General features: G+C 38.9%; 1 protein-coding gene across 1 annotated transcript in view; it reads left to right on the top strand.

The window, feature by feature from the left end:
- The first annotated feature begins 1,887 nt into the window (after nt 1-1,887).
- The window catches only part of LOC146325468 (pleckstrin homology domain-containing family G member 4B-like), a 39,794-nt gene continuing 24,160 nt past the window's right edge, over nt 1,888-17,521 (top strand). The window contains exons 1-2 of the mRNA XM_084721519.1: nt 1,888-2,214; nt 16,928-17,125. Coding sequence (XP_084577645.1) covers nt 2,212-2,214; nt 16,928-17,125 — 201 coding nt within the window. The 5' untranslated portion in view covers nt 1,888-2,211. The remainder of the gene's footprint in view (nt 2,215-16,927; nt 17,126-17,521) is intronic.

Below are 17,521 nucleotides of genomic sequence, written 5' to 3'. Positions count from 1 at the left end.
AATTCTTGGTCTAGATGCCTAAACAATATGTTTAATTTGTTAAGAAATTTAGTACAAGAAGCATAAGTAAAATCAAGCATGATAACAGAGTATTAGAAAATACAAGTTAAATAAAATGTATTTATGTAATGTCATTTGTGACCTGTCTGTATTGTACCACAGCAACATTTATTCTATTATTTTCTTTTGTGCATCTCTACCACAGCCTTGCAAACTTTGGTTAGTTGGTCTGGCTGACCGTAAACAGGCAAGAGGACGTCTTGTGTCACAAACTGTGCAAAAAAAACAAAAAACAAAGTAAGATGCGTATTCTTCCAAGTATAGAGTAAAGGAATCTCTGTCCATCAGTCTGGATCATTTACATAAATAAAAGATGACAATGCGTCTTCACTTCCTTCTACTGTAAAAAACTGAAGCCAAAATATTCTGAATTCGAGCGCTGCTGTCTTGCGTTGGTGAGCTTTGGAGCCTGAGTCTGTTCAGTAGTGACCAGTGATGGAGCCACGCTTTTGAGTTAGTGCCCACACAGCTGGCTAACACAGCTGCAGATTTTTATAGCATCAAATTTATTTGACGTGTACTTTGATGTTTTAGTTTGGTCCATATCCCACCTATTAACATTGGGAAGGCTGGATTTATGACCTTTACTGCAGCCAGTCACTAGGAGGCGATTGAGATACTTTGGCTTCCCATTAAGGGAGCTCTGATGTTGTCCATTTCTGTAAATACAGGCTGTGATCTGTATGTATGACTGTCCTTTGCGTTTCTCAGAACTGTTCGTCCGATCAACTTCACATTTGGGAGGTGTATTGCTGAGGACCCCAGGGAGTACAGGGTCAAATGTGGTGGAGTTTGTCCAGATGATGGCGCAACAGCAACTAAATTTACAGTTTGACTGCTGACTTTTAAATTGTGAGTCTCAGAAACAAAATTAAATCTCTCCATATAAGCCACACCCATTTGTATCAATTCAAGATCAATTTTCAGCCATTTGGAATTTTTTTGTTTCTCCTCATACAAATTTTGACAATCATGACCAAATTTGGTGCAGAACACCTCCAGACCAAGACAGTTTTTTGTCTTTGTCTTTTTTATTTTTTAATGAATGAATGAATTAATTAATTTTACATTTTGCTAAGGACCCAAGATACTGCGGTGTCGAGTGTGAAGTCGATCAGATGAGCTGTTCTCAGCAATCCTACAAGCAGCACGTAATCATAATCGGGAAGTTGTGCAGCAATTTCTTTTGCTAAGCCTTAATAATGTGTGGTTTAATTGCTTGTCATGCTGAAGAAACCCAAGTAATGTTCTTGTCAAAAGTTTTACAGTTTTAAATGTCAGGTGAAAAGAAAATGTCTAATTCCTGTTCTCTCCATCATCCTCTTCGTCTCCCTTCAATCTGACACTGAGGACACTTTTGTTGCAGGGCATTACAACGACTTGCATGAATTCCCTGGAGATTTAGCCTAATCTTAACCATAAACCCAAACCTAACATAAGCCTAACCTCAGCTCTTAACCTAAAATGAAATACTTTATTTAGCGTGTGGAGACCAGCTTTTTGTCTCCTGTGACTATTCATAATGTGACAGTTTAACCAGATTTATATCCCCTCATAACGTGAGTAATACAAGCACAAACGCACACACACAGTCTCTGAATCAGTGTATCAGTCTGTGTTGGCTGGCAGTGTCTTGTTGGTATCGAGGATCATCAAGTTTAAGAATACACCACAGAGAAAAACCTAAGAATTTACACTTGGATTTACTGCGAGGCTTGTTTCTCTCTCACTGCTCCCCCTCTCTCACCTCCCCTCATGTTTGGTCACGCTGCCCCTCTCGCTTAGACAAACATAGCACCCGGCACTCGAGGTGCTGCGAGAGAGCAAACACAGAGAGACAGAGGAGCAGGGACAGAGAGCAGAAAGAGCACAGTAAATCAGAGACAGAGAGAGGGAGGAAACAAGACAAATCAAAGACTAAGTGCAGCTCAGCTGAGGACTTGCCGAATGCTCATCCAGCTGGCTTAAGGTTGTCCTCACTCACTCAGCTGTGAACGAGTGTCTGGACAGAATGGATTTCATTTTGGTCCAACAGCCGCCAAGCAGCAGCAGCAGGAGCAGCAGATCTGTAGATTATTATCTCTCTGTTTGGATTATTTCAGAAAGCGCTGCTGTTGTGATGAATGGGAGTGACAGCGTGCAGAAAGGAAGATGGTAATATGACAATCTGCTCTGTTTGCTGTGAGATGCTTTTACTTCTACCCTGTTCCGTCCTTGGCTTTGTAATTTTTCTTATAACTGTCACTTTAAATCATATTTTAATTTTACATGGACTTCAAAATTTTCTGACTGAAAATTTGCAGTTATTAAGTAACAATTGACATGTTTTCTCCACCTTTGCTCCTGTTACACAGCTCTTAGCTACAAGGTGAGAGCTGTTAGACACTTTATACTGATTTATTTAGCTAATATAGTTTTGGCAGGGCTCTTATTTATATGACAGTATTATACCAGCCTGTCTAAAAGGTTTTGATGTCCTGTGAAGTTTCAGCTTCCTGGTGTTCAACTCATAATCCATCATATTCCTGTCGTACGCCTCTCTGTGAGAGGAGAGCAGAGGGTGCGGTGCTTTATGTTTCTCCTGCTTTAGAAGATGACTTGAAAGTGTCTATGAACAGAAATGATAACATGATTTATTGTTTCTTTGATCAAGCAAAAATACTGTTATGTTGATTTGAAATTCTCTCATTTTCTCTGTTCTATAACTATTGTGTACAATTTGCTAGTATCTTTTTGGTTTTGAACTGTTGGTTGGACAAAACAAGTCATTTGAAGATATCACTGTGCACTCCAAGAAAATGTAATTTGGTAGAAGAAATGGTTAATTAATTAAAACAATAATACAAAACATTTCCTCATTAAACACACAATTTGTAAATTCTGTCACTAGGGGTCTATCACATATTAAAACGATAACATCGTGAAGTAGCTTGTCATCGTCAACAACCACCATAGCTGATGAAAATCTGTCTGTCATGATGCAGGCAGAAATCACCTTCATGGACGAAGTAATTAAAGTTGTATTTATCTGTACGTTTAGTCACGTTTTGCTGTGTTCCTCACTCTGACTTATTTGATGTATCCTGTGTTTTCTTGGAGGTTATAGCAACTAGCTAGCAATGGTTAGTAGAAAACACACCATTACTTTGAATAAATTATGAATTTCTCTGGGTTTGAACATTGTTGGAAACGTTTGAGATAAGCTAAGTATATTAGACATTTTAATACAGAAATTATATATATTATAGCTTTAATACATTACATCATCCGACATGATTTCTGTCTGAGTCATGTCAAATTTTCTTCTGCAGTGGTGGTTGTTTAACAATGAAGACAGCAACACCCACACTATTTCATGCTGTCATCAAAATACATCTTTTGTTATTGTTTTAAAATGAGAGAGATGATGAGCAGCAGAACTTGCATATTATGGCTTTAACTGAAAATCGTTATAAGCAGCCCTAAACATCTTATAATATACACCTTGCCTCTTTTAACACATTTTACATGATAAATTCCTGTATAATTTCCTTGTAACATGTAAGAGATGACAGTTAAAGAACTGTCTCCTTTCAGAATAATACTACTGTCTGTTATTTGTTTATTACATCCTGACAAGTAGCCTTTTATGTGATAACGTGCTTGTGATCTGACTGTGTACAAGGTACAGCATAGCTGCCATAGCTTACACTGGCTACTGCTCTCTGCTTGAGTGTTTTAACTCAAGGTGAAGGTCTCAGGTTACAGAGCATTAAGACAGATTTCACAAACCAGCCACTGTATCTGCCTCCTTCCTGGATCCCCACTTACTGGTATGTGAGTCATGCAGGAGCTAGAACAGATCTGGTGTGAAGAAACATCCTACAGCATCAGGGAGGTGATGGTGGAAATCAGTGCTGTCTGATGTATGGATTTAAATTTGGAAAGTTCACACTTTCTTTTATTATCTTGGCCTGTTGAGATTCTCAGCCTGTAGATCCTGCTGAAGATTTTTCTGAATGTATTTTCTATGTGAAGCAGAGAGGGTGTGTCGGGTTGTGCATAAAGTAGATTTTGTTTGGCACTCACTGACTGGGTGGATGTTATGCAGGGAGCTGAATTTTAAAATGCCCGCCCAGCTCTCCTGTAGGTTTGATTTGGCAGGACACTGCGTATGTGTATGTTTGTGTGTGTGTGTGTGTGTCTGTGGGTGTCTGTGTGTGCTGTGATTTTCCCGCTCTGTTTCCTGCATATTTGCCATGTCGTTGAAGCCGGAGTCCATTAACCCGACTATTCCTGTTTTGGGAGTGACCTCAATGTTTGGGTATTTGTTCCTGTGTTGACCAGGTTACACAGAGCATCCTTTTTCTCTCAGCAGAAGGACGTCTTGTCCCGTCCTGGTGATTCAATGGAAATACACAACAGTTACCTCAGCAGCTCTGTTTGCAAAACTACAAATCATCACCTCGCCTTTACCTGGAGCCCATTCGTTTACGACACTGCTAGCGCTCAGAAATAGGCAGCATCTGCTTTCCATTGATACAAAGAACTTTTCAGTAGAGCTGCAACCATTAGTTTAGTTGATTAATCAGTTAGGAGTGTAAGAAATTATTGATACACTTAGTTGTTTGGTCCATAAAATAATGAAAATGGTGAAAAATGTCCATCAGTGTTTCCCAGAGTCCGAGATGATGTCTTCAAATGCCTTGATTTGTCCAAATATATTAAGTTTACTGTCACAAGCTACTAACTTTGACTAAGCAGCATTAAATTAGTTTGAAAACACTGTGACAGTGACAGTTTCTGCCCAACACCATTAGTTATGGTGGTGTGTTCTTAATATTATAGGTTTTCCTAAAATTAGATTTTAAAAAATAGCAAAGTATCACTGTGTTACAGTATCACAATATATCTCAAAGTAATGGATGGTAAGTCTTGTATTGTGGTATGTAGCGTATTGCTAGAGTCTTGCTAATGCACAAACCTAATTTTGATAATCCATTAATTGTCCAGTTTTGTTGTTTGTCAAGCAAAAACATCAAACATTTGCTGGTTTGAGCTTCTTAAATTTGAGGATTTGCTGCTTTTCTTTGTCATTTATGACAGTAAATGAAGAGTCTTTTGGTTTTGGACCATTCGTTGCACGTTTTTGACATTTTATTAAAAAAAAAGAATTCATTGATTAATCGTGAAAATATTTGGGCAGATTAATCGATAGTTGAAATAATCGTTAGTTGCAGCCCCACAGTGACAATACCTTTGAGCTGACGTGTTGACTGAGCTGATGAAGCTCTGAGGCAGCTGTTCAAAGTGTTGAACACTGATGGGTTAGGACAACTGCAAAGTTTTTACTCTCTGAGCAAAACATATAGTCATCATTCCCCTGCCTTGTTTTGAGATTCGGTGCATTTTCTGTTAATCTCTTTCAGACAAGGTTGTTTGCAGAGCTCATATGAATACCCTCAAAAATCAGATAAAGGCTTGCTTGATTCCTAAGTCCCAGTTATTGAGACAATAATTTGATCTGTATGTGCATTTTGCACATTTAAAATATCTAATGCCATATAGTTTGATGTTGGGTCTGATTAGGAACTGTGTTTTCACCTGTTTTTTCCGGTATCTAAGTGATCTTTTCTGGTTGTTTGTTATGAAATCTGCCCGTGTGAGTTACATTAAGCACAGCTGTGGGCTAATTACAGATAAGATGAGCATGTCAGTGAAAGCTAAGCCACACTTTGATATAATGACACAGCTCGCACACACACAGCACAGACACGTCAACTCACTCAATGATGAGTTTAAAGACGCTCTTAAAGTCTCGGCTCATTCATAATTCCCTGACGTGTTTTTAACGACTTAAACACAGGCCTCAGTGCCTCCTGACTGCTACTTTACAGCCACATTCAAACCGTCCTGCTGATCAAGGCCGTCATGATTAGTGTTTGCCTTCCTCAAACTCCGATTTGCTGATCCCCGTGAAGCTACTAAATATACCGTCTGGTCGTCTCGGTGCCTCAGTGGTCATGTACAGAAGCTCCACTCAGCCTGTGTTTATGTCCGACCTCAGTGTAATTTGGTTAGTGCTTGTGCTCGGGGGTGTCACCGGTTAGAGAGCCACAAGACATTGCACTCAAAAAAGAGAAATTGATAAACAGAAAGAAAAACTTTTGCAAAGTTTGTACCTTTTAGTCTAAAAGCTGCACCTTCAGGCTAAAAGGTACAATGTTGTATCTATTAGGTACATCCATTTACTCCAAAAAAGTAAAGCCCCCCCCCCTCAACAAAGGATGGAATTTGGTAATACCTTTTCTCTGAGCAACCTCTTTTCCTGCAGCAGATTTTTAAGCTGTAAATAGCATGGAACAGTAAATTATTTAGGCTCCACAAAAATGCTCAAAAAAGATAGTAGATGTTTTTGGGCAACCTGAAAAGATCTGATATGTGCATTTTCATCTCAAATCCCCATTTGGCAATGATGGAAAGTGTACTTAAAATCTGTACTCAAGTCCAAGTACTGTTACATTACTAAATTGTTACTCAATTACAAGTAAAAGTATTGGTGTTAGAAATATACCTCAGTAAAAGTAAAAAGTATTTGTCTAAAAAACTACTCAGAGTATTAGTTGCTTTTAACTGTTGATGTCACAGTCACCTCTCTAAACTTGTAAATTTTGTGCATTTTCCTGAACCAGTAGTTGAAATTGCTAGCAACCGATTAATCATTAATAATTTAAAGGATACATAATACATTTTATTTTCCTACTTTTCTTTTTTCTGTTTTTTTCTTTTTGTCTTTTTTCTCATTTTAAGTCAAAGTTTAAGTTTCCTTATTCAACAAATGGCTCCACTGGACAAAACAATCTCAAATAAGGTGCAGTTATAGCCATGACTATTGATTAAACATCAATGAATATATTTCTAATTGGATAAATTCTTAATGGCATCAATTCTGTTTTGTTTTTCAGTTGTATGTCTTTGTTTTCATTCGTTCATTTGTGATCAAATCACTTGATTGGGTACAAAAATGCAGATGAAGGGTTTGGACATTAATACAAATCATACTCAGTACTCAACTATGAGTTTGAAAGTAACTAAGTAGATAACATGGTGAAATGAATACTTAAGTACAAGTACAAAAGTACATACTTGAAAATCTACTCATAAAAGTAGAAGGACCCCCCAAAACTACTTAAATACAGTAATTTACTTCCACCCCTGCTGTTTGGACAGTGGTATAGGGTGACAACGATTGAGATACCCAATAAATCATGATCACAATAATCATTAAACAAGTTATATTTAAGGATTGTAGCTTAAATCATAAAAGCATTAGAACAGATCACTCATTAGAGGGCAGGTCTCCACCATGTAATCAAGAAGAATGTTTGGACGTAAGCCTTTTCTAATCAGAACTGTGTTCCCTGTTGTCAAACCGTCCTCTGTCAGTGTTGGAGGTTGTGTTGGGTAGGGCTGGACAATATAATGATATTATATTGTAGTGTGATATGACACTAGATATTGTGATAGATTTTGGATAGCGTTAAATCGTGTTATGTCAGAAGTGTTGTCTTTTCCTGGTTTTAAAGCCTGCATTACAGTTAAGTGATGTCATTTTGAGAATTTACCAGACCGTTTCAGCTGATCTAATATTTGCCTTCACTCACTTAGGCGTTATATCCACATTACTGATGATTATTTATAAAATAATCTCACATTTTGTGAAAGCACTAATAGTCATCCCTGTAATATTGTTGCAATTTAATACAACAAACTTATTTTATCCCCTCAGCCACTTCCACCCTTTGGAGTACACAACTTACACGATCAATAATTACCGATATTGACTGATATGAAACTTCATTATCGTGATAGGTTTTTCGGCTATTTTCTCCCAGGCCTAGTGTTAGGTCCTGGTCCAGTTGTGTTCAATGGGAGGCTTCTGAGCCGGACTCTGTTGCTGCTCCCCAGTCCTACAGACTCCCTGTCCAGGCAGGGTCAGCTAATAAGACAGCTATTAGCTGTGTGGCTAACTGAGCTAACTAACCAGTGGCTAGTGGTAGTGGTTACTTTGGTTCAAGTTTCTAGTAATATACCGCCCTTTATTTGTCTGGAGTATGAATTCGACATGTGGTCAGTTCTTACAAACAGTATACCTCCTTTAAACATCCAAAGTATTTGTTGCAATGTATGAAAATTCAAAATAAAATTGTTAAAGGGAGGACATGCTCCTCTAATTTAATCAGATTAATGCTTATTCGTAATGTAATTTCTTGAGATGCACCATCTCTTTTTCAAATTTGGCCTCTTTAGACACATACATTAACATTAACAAAGATGTAGTAAACATAGTGTCCTTCTGATGTTAGTTAGTTATGTAAGTTTGTTTATAGTTGCGTTAAACTGGTACTTGACATTTGATTTGCTGATGTAATTCACAACTGAAGGAAAAACTTCAGAAAATGTGATGACATGTTGCTTCCTCACCATTAAAGCATCTCAACCTTTATAGGCATCTATCTGTTAACAAAGGACACTCTTCACTGCACATTTTATACCACGTCTGGTGTGAATCACTTCTGTGCTCTGTTGATTGTTACAGCTGCAGTTTGTCACTGCACAACTTCTGCGTCAGCGCTAATCCATTTACTGCACAATTGAATTTTCTGCTGCATTACAAAATAGTTAGGATCGTCTGTCACGTTTTCTGGTCATGGTTGGGTGTCATTCAGAAAGTTGTCAGTGAATGGTTCAGCAGAGCAGCAGGATGAAAACAGCAGTTCATCAGAGTGGCGTGACGCAGATGTTAGTGGGGGAGTCCTTCCTGTTGAAAAGAAGATGATGCAGATGCAAAAAGGCTCTCTATGATGATTTTGTTGGTGTTGTTTTTGAGGTCTTTCATGGATGCTATAATCTAGCATGGTGCTATAATCCCAGGAAATAAGAGGGATTTGAAACAATCCAATATACCATGAAGAAACAATTCTTATAGTGCACATTTTTAGTTTTCATATAGTTTTATTTTGCATTTCAGTTGATTATGATCTGCAGTCACATTACATTATCAGTCTCTTTTGCTCAGAAGCTGCTTTCTCTTGTTAAAAGGCCACATACTGTAGCAGAGATTCGTTTTTTTGATTGTTTCATAACGATGCGGCGATCCCATTTATTTCAGAGCACTTTTTAGGTTCTGTCATTTGTTTTGTAATGGTTGTAGAGCACAACACTCAGTAAAGTTGGTGGTAAGTGGTTTTAGCAGAACGGTTCAGGGTCGGCCTCAGTGCAGACATGTTATACTGTGGTTTTGGAGAAAAACCCTCTCTGAATGGCAGTTAGCAATGACTAAAATGTTTTGACATTTGAGTTAAAGTTCACTTTTATGAATAAAGAATGAGACTGACTTGACTTTAAACCCTTTCTCTCATAATGGAACACAGGTCACCAACTCACCTTCATTGACCCTGGGCCTAGGATATCTTGTTCAGCTCTGTGCAAGTGTGTTTTAGTTCTTTTGCCTCTGTGAATTTTGACTTCATCCAGCTGCTTCTGGTTTTCCCTTGTTTCCTCTTCACTTGTGGGTTCCCTGTTAGAGCCTTTATGGTTACAATGGTTTCGGACTTCTGTGGGATCTGTCCAGTCCAACCCCACTTCCTTTTCTTCATCTGGGTGTCTGCTTTTTCCTGGTTTGTTGGCTCCCACAGATCTTCATTTCTGAGGGTGTTTGGTCAGTGTATCTTCAAAATGGTACTTTGGCACTTGGGGCCATATCACAGAAACTTCCTATCCTTGTCTTAGGCCATGATAGGAAGAGTCTAAGATAGGAGGTTTCTGATTTTGGTATTACAGAGGCAAACGACTTTAGGAATCATATCTTATCTTACTTTGCCCAAATTAGAAAAGTTTAAAGATTTTCCTAAAGTTAAGAGGGTTTATTTAAGATTTTGGTTGTAAAAGTGTAGCCTATTACACAAGCAAAACCAACCAAGAGCACAATCTCAAATTAGAATCAGTACATTGACTGAAGAACTGTTCATCTGTAATGACTTTTTCCCTTAATCAGATCCTGTCACTAATTGCCATGGCCACTAAAGAGTTAGGATAGGATATACAAGTCAAGGAAACTTAAAAAAATATAGTTACCTTGCTGCAAGTTAGAAAGTTTCTGTCATATTTTTGTTATTTATTTTTGTTATTTTTCTGAACTGTAGAGCAGCACTGATTTATTGTTGGTGTTAAATATCTTGAGTTTGAAGTTTGGGCATAGTTCATTTGAGTTCCAGATGGGTCTTAGTTTAACAAAAGCTGTGATAGTCTTCCCAATTCAGGCTTGAATGTCTGCAAGTTTCCTTCTGTCTTTGTGCACGACACTTCCAAGGTAGGTGAAAGTGTTAAGGTCTTAGTTCTGTTCCTTCCAGTTGGATAGAGTCATTTCTTGTTGATGGTAAGGCCTGTCATGGCCGATGTTGTTGCTAGCAGGTTTGTCATTGCTTGTATCTGTGGGTGGGTGGATGAGGTTGAGAGCGGTGAGGTAATAAACTTGCCAAACAAATGTTTTAGTTTTATAAACTTCACATAAATCTTTCTTGCCATGTAAGCTGACTAGAATTATAATATAACTTATATGTGATCAGTTCTGAAAAAGTTGTTCTTTCTTTTTGCGTTCCATGAAGGTCAGTTAACTGCAGTCCCCCTGCAGTCAGTAAGAATTAAGCTGATGCATTTCATTTGACCAAAATGCATCATCCATATTCCTGACCTTGATTCTTGACTGACGCAGCATCTAATAGGCCTAATTACCCACCAGTATTTATGAATGTTTCATAAAGCTTTCATACTCCCTGATTTGTCTTCAAATGAGGCACAGCAGGAGGATACACAGGTGAATCCTCAATGTAACGGTAACAGACATGACTTAAATATACGTCTGTGCACTCAGAGATTCATAGAAAAGTCTGTGATTGTGAGAGGCCCAAATGTCTTGTCCAAGTAGTAGACCGAACAGGATTTATATAGTGTGTTAAGTGCTACAGACTGAGAAGTGTTCCAGTGATGGTTACTCCGAGTCGTAATTAATTTTCTGACTGTATGAATGATTAACTGAACCATAAGGCTCCTGAATGTGATTAAAAAGGCACCTGTCCACCCATTAATCTTCACGATTAAAAGAAACAGAATTGAAGCTGTGAAAGAAGTACTGCCACAAATGATTTGTGTTCGCTGTCAGTGTGATATCATTGATGATTTTGTCAGTTTATATATATATATCTTACAGGAATATATCACTATTACATCCCTCAGGCTTGCATTTGTCATGAATGAATGACTAACAGTATTAACCAGTGTACCTCATAACTAACGTGATTTTTGTGCAGTTAGAGGATTATTTACATACAGTTGTCTAGCCTTGTAAAATCCAGTTGAATAGAAGATATTGTTGTTTCAACCTAAAAACAAGGCCGCTGTCCTTGAAAAGTCAAGTTTGTTAGGAATACATAATTCCATAACGCTCACAGAAGCTGTAATAATGAGATGGGATGAAAGAAGCTTGTTCTGTATATAAACCCATGCCTGTCCCTCAGCTCCTCTTTGTGTGGGCAGCAGGAAAACCATTTTAACTAGTTTGTGTAATCCAGTAGGGAATCTTTTTTTTTTGTTGTTTGTTTGTTTTGTGATGATGAAAAACCGCAGACGCAAACACAGGAAATGGATTCTTTTCATGCTTATTTAGAGGCAGTATCAGTGTCTGTAGAGGCTTTGAAGTTTGGCCAAATCACATCAGTTCTGCTTATTGCCCTTCACATATTTCTCAGGCATCTTTGTACACATAATATTACAGAAGCTGAATATTTGTGTGGATACTTCATTGGACTCATAAACTGAGGGGAAGTACAGGTATTGTATAAATAAGAAGCAAAGACAAAAGGAATTTGCTATTGACATTAGTGTACAGTAGTAGTTACAAAAGGCATTGTAACACTTGATCCATCCAATCAGAAACAAGCTGAAGTGATGACACTTATTCTGCACATGCTCAGTAGCATTCTCTGTGGAAGAGAGGAACAGTATCATTTCACTTCGGCAGAAGTTTTCAACAAAAAAAGATTTTTTTGAGATATGAAAGTGTTCTGTATTTTTCTTCTGCTGTCTAAAATTTAAACAAATTTAAACTTACATCAATTTTATCTCTAGTGTTTTGCTTAAATATAAACATGAACCAACTATGCTAATATACACTAGGTGTCTCTAGCTAGCATGCAAGATTTTATCATGGCTGCAAAATCAGGGGCAGTTATAACATAGTGTTACAATTGCCCCCCGAGCCCCATGACTAGGGGTGGGAATCTTTGGGCACCTGCCGATTCGATTACGATTACGATTCAGGGGCTACGATTCGATTATAAAACGATTATTGATGCATCTTTATGTATATTGATGCACTTTTTCACAAACACATTTCTTTTTGTCTCACTGAATAAGCATTCGGCGCATTTGTAATAAGAATTCATTTCGATTATATTTTATTAAACTATTGGAAATATGTGCAAACTGGAAAGTACCAACAGTAGCCACTAGTAGCCGCAGCAACAGCAGCCTGCCGTCTCCCCGACTCCTCCGTCGGGTGGAATCGAGTTACGGCTTCTCATGTTTATTGTGTTGCCAAAGTATTTTATTTTAGCTCGACACAGCTTACATATAACGTGGCTCTTGTCCAGTTCGCTTCCGCCGTCGACGTTGTAGAAGCCGAAGTGTTTCCACACGGCTGCTTTTAAATTAGAAGGAGCTGTTTGGACCTCATGGCGAGGTGGCTGCCGGTCGGCCATGTTTGTTTTCCGCTGTGCGCGTGTCGCTCCAGGTGCGCGTCCCAAAGTGTCCCGGCGATGACGCGTACCGCGCTTCTTAGTTCCACATTATTTAGAAGCTTCTGTATCACTTTAATTAACAGATTTAAATAATCGAAATTTGGACGTTTGTGAATCGATTCAGATTCGTCCACGTCCGAATCGCGATGCATCTAAGAATCGGAAATTTCCCCCACCCCTACCCATGACCCAATGTAAGAATCTTGTTTGTCTGTGTTGACAAACTTTTCACATTTTAATGTAAAAACTCAATTCAAACAATTAAAACTTTTCTTTGAATGCAGACAATGAGACAATACCTGACATCTAAAAGAATTTGAACCATACAAAAAAAAAATAAGTAACAAATATTAGACAGTTATAACAGATTACAACAGAAATGTGATGACTTTGAGGTCTACCTCTATGTGAATTACAATGAGTTAATAGTATTTATTTTTTTCAGTATTACATGGGACAACTGCCCCTGGTCTCCCCTACTTTTTTAGATAATTCAGAACTATTAAAAACAACATATCTGGGATTAAATGTCTCTGTCATACATACTGTGTGGATGTTTTTATTCTTTCCAGGATGTAGTTTGTCCACATCATTTACCAGGACTGAAAACTGTTTTTTTTTCCAAACATGGGTGCTATCTAATGGCACAGTGGGGCTCATCCTGGTGACCTAGTTTAAAGGTCTAAGATGTGCACCATGTAATCCCAACATCCTCAGTTCAAATCAGGCAGGGACCTTTGCTGCATGTTATCACCTCCCCCTCTCCCCACCTTTCCTGTCACTCTCTACCAGATACTATCAAATGGAAAAGGCAAATTGCCCCAAAAACATCCTAAAAAAAAAAGTCAATGTCACAGTTGAAAACACACAGCAGGAAATAAAGGTTCCACAAGAATGTATTAAGTCACCATGCGTGCTTTCCTTTTTTTCATCGTTAAATATTTTGTTCTTGTCCAGGCAAGAACCTGCTTGACATCAGGAATGTGCAAAGACTATTTCTGTTTCATAATGATACTGGACAGAGATATTCAAACTGTCCCCAGCTCCCGCACTGGGACATCTTATCCACAGTAATGTGAGCGTCTCTCTGAGTGAGAGGAAGATCTGAGTGTTTATATAGAGCTGTGTGAATCTTCTGTAACAGTATGCTGACCCGGCCAGACGGACGGGTCCATACAGCCCACTTATGCACCACATACTGGACACAGATACACACATAAACACATAAAGAACACACTCAACACAGCATGTATGCTGGAAACAGCAGGTCTGCCTTCATAGTAACTGGTGATGTCTCATATTACCAGCAGTGTTAAGTTTAACATTTTATAAGCACTTCACAGGCTTCCTGTCCTTTGCATGTTTATTCATTTATCACTGTTGACAGAGAGCCCAACCCAACATCACTATTTAGTTTTCTTCTTAAGGTCACAGTCATTTGATTTCCCAGACCTCCCTCACTGACAACTGAGAAAAGACCCTGACATTATTTAAGAGTTGATGAAGCAGGTGCTCATTGTCTCAGGATGCCAAAGCATTTAATTAAAGTTTTATGAACTGTGAACTGAATTTGCTTACAGTACATATTGTGCTTCTGAGCCTGCCACCATCCTCATCCTCCTCGTATTTGACCTCCCTGACTACCCCCCTCCTCCTCCTCCTCCTCTTCCTCCTTCTCCTCCTGCCTTTCCTCCATGTTATCAGGATGACCATCACTGTGTTTTGTCCCAGCAGGGTGGGGCAGGACTGACCAGAAATCTGTGAGTCACACTGTTGTTTCTGGAGCTGTGGGGGCTGAGAGTCCAGCATTTTTAGATCATAGTGTCAGTGGAGAGGACAGAGACGGTGGATAACCATTGCTGCTTGAGAGAAAAACGAGAATAGGCAGAAGCAGATGTATAAGGATCGATAAAGATGTATACACAGATGAGAGAAAGTCCACTTGTAATATAGCGCAGATACCATCAGTCTTTAGTGCTATGTTTTCCTTTTCAAGGTGCAGAATCAGATAGCAGAGCTGGTGAGGCAGTGAGCCAGTGTTAGTCTGAGGGGACATAATTCATCACACCCTAACACACCCTTCTCTGTTTGCAACTCCGTACATCCACGTCTGTCTTTCTTCTTCTTAGCACAGCTGGGAATGATTTTAACAAACAGATATGAGACTGGTATTGATCTTCTAATTTAAACATATGACAACATGAATAAAACTTCAAAGCATGATATGTAAGTTCTGCTTCTAAGCGTCCACTAGCAAAAGACAACCACTGCAGACGAAAATCTATCCGATATGGCTCAAGCAGAAGTCATGTTTACCGATGAGGTAATGTATTTTAGTTTCTATTAAATGGTCGTTGTCCCATGATCCCACGCTGCTTCTCAACATAATCAAACTACGTCTTTTGTTATTGTCTGAATGTTTGAGACCTTAAGTGGAAGAACTTACATATTGTGTGTTTAACTCTGCCACAAAGTGAACGAATGTATTTCCCAAAATGTTGAACTCTTCTGTTAACTTCAATGATTAATTTACTCATAACAGACAGATCTTAATGTTTTTTATTTATCTATTTTTTTTAAACGTTTTTTGAAGAATCTCCACATCTAATTTGTTTCTTTCTCCCACACTGACTGGAACAATCTAATCTCTGACACTGAACACATTTCCTGAAGAGGAAAAAGCACAGCAACATTCACACATCAGCCTTCCTGATGCCATATATCTCCCCCAGAGCCTCAGCCATGCATGTATATACAATAACCCCGGAGGTCTGCTGCCGTGGCCTTTGCTGGGCTAAATAAAGCAGGGCCTAAAAGTGGGTAGCGGGCCATGAGTTCAGGTCAAAGGGAATGTGAAACCATAAACCAGGAGCTAGCTAGCCTTGAGACCAGCCATCACACACTGTGTTTACTTGGATGTTTGCTGTCAGACTGGCTGACTATATGTTTAATGACGAGCACATAGTGTTTGTGTTTGTGCAGCTATTCTCTCAACGGGTCATGAGGTTGAGGACAAGTCCTGTGTAATTTACTGTGTGAGACGCCAGTGAGATGAACGTGACTGACTCCAGGTTTCCTGGTGTGTAACATTACTGTACATTTCAGGAGATTTAAAGGTCAATTGGTAAGATTTATGGTGATCTATTGGCAGAATATGTGATAAAATTGAATATAATATTCATGTAAGTTTTCATCAGTGTATAATCACCTGAAAATAAGAATCATTGTGTTTTTGTTACCTTAGAATGAGTTGTTTATCTCTACACAAGGTCCGGGACCTCTTCCTCTGAGGCGCCACCATGTTTCTACAGTAGCCTAGAAAGGACAGACTAAACACTGGCTCTAGATATGGCCTTTTCATATTTTCATGGCCACCATAGTTTCTCCCATTAAACTGACCCTTTAATTACTTCAATTGCCTGATCGCCAGCAGAAACAATAAAATTAATCAGAAATTTTAACAATTAATTATCTCTCATTTATTAAGGTTTTAGTTCCAGCTTCTCAAAAGTGAGCATTTTCTGCATCATATTGAAAATAAAGTATCTCAAGGAATCTAAACCTGTACCCTAACTCTGTTTGGCATTTCTGATGGAGACGATCCTCATCTGACACCTGCCGAGCACCACATGGTTGTCTTTGCTTCACTCTTCTTGGCCAGACACACAGCTCAAATGGCAGGATGTTGTCCTGCTCACACTGTCAGTGGCTTCAGTCAGAGACATAATGTTCTGCCTTAAATTGGAGATGATACGCTTCTCAGTCAGTGGCTCTGAGAAGAAATTCTGTAAGACTTGGGGGCCGTTTTTGGCATACTTTAGTAACACCAAATCGACCCAAACGGCATAGCGTGACAGGGAAAATAACTCCATCTAAATAGCTACATCTTTAGTTTTATTTATATATTTCTAGACATTGTGCCTCATACCTATTCTAGATAATCAAGGGGAGTGTCATTATTATCAGTTTTATTTTATACTACATTTGTGTATATTTTCTAACAATGTGTGCTTTGTCTTGTGTGTTTTCAGAACCTTGATTCTCTGGAGGGCTCGATCCAGAACCTGCTGTCGGTGCTGTACCCGCCCTTCGAGGCCACCGCCCCAACCCTTCTCAGCCAGCTCTTCCAGATCATTGATAGTCGTTATCAGGGAGATGCTTTGCGCTGCCTGCTGGACTTTCTGGTCCCAGCCAAGCACATCTTAGACACTGTGCAGCAGGCTGCATGTGTAAGTTGCTGTCCTGTGAATGAGTCTAAAGGGGCAAGATTTATTACTTTCATTAAAGGGATGATTTGGATTATGTGAAGTGTGCCTGTATGAGGTACATATTAATAGTGTATGAATTACAGTAGATGGCAGTTGGCACACCCACAGTTAAGATAAACAGAGCAGCGCACCAGCAGGGAAGCTACGCAGTGAACTGCTGTGGACAGGGTCAGCAACAAAAGGTATTTTAGCCACTTAGAAAAGGTAAAAAAAAATCACTATCAGTTTAAGTCTATTTTTAGAACCTTTTCACCACTTTAACTTGCTGCAAGACAGCCTTTTTCATCTGGAAACTGCTGTTATATAGGCCAGATATCACGCTCTCCCATCACCTCTCAACCAACTGCATTGGTGAAA

This window comes from Lutjanus erythropterus, chromosome 6 (genome assembly GCF_056507025.1).
Source record: "Lutjanus erythropterus isolate fLutEry1 chromosome 6, fLutEry1.hap2, whole genome shotgun sequence".
Classification (NCBI taxonomy): Eukaryota; Metazoa; Chordata; class Actinopteri; order Lutjaniformes; family Lutjanidae; genus Lutjanus; species Lutjanus erythropterus.
The sequence above is the reverse complement of the archived record's forward strand: the minus strand, read 5'-3'. Positions and strand labels throughout refer to the sequence as shown.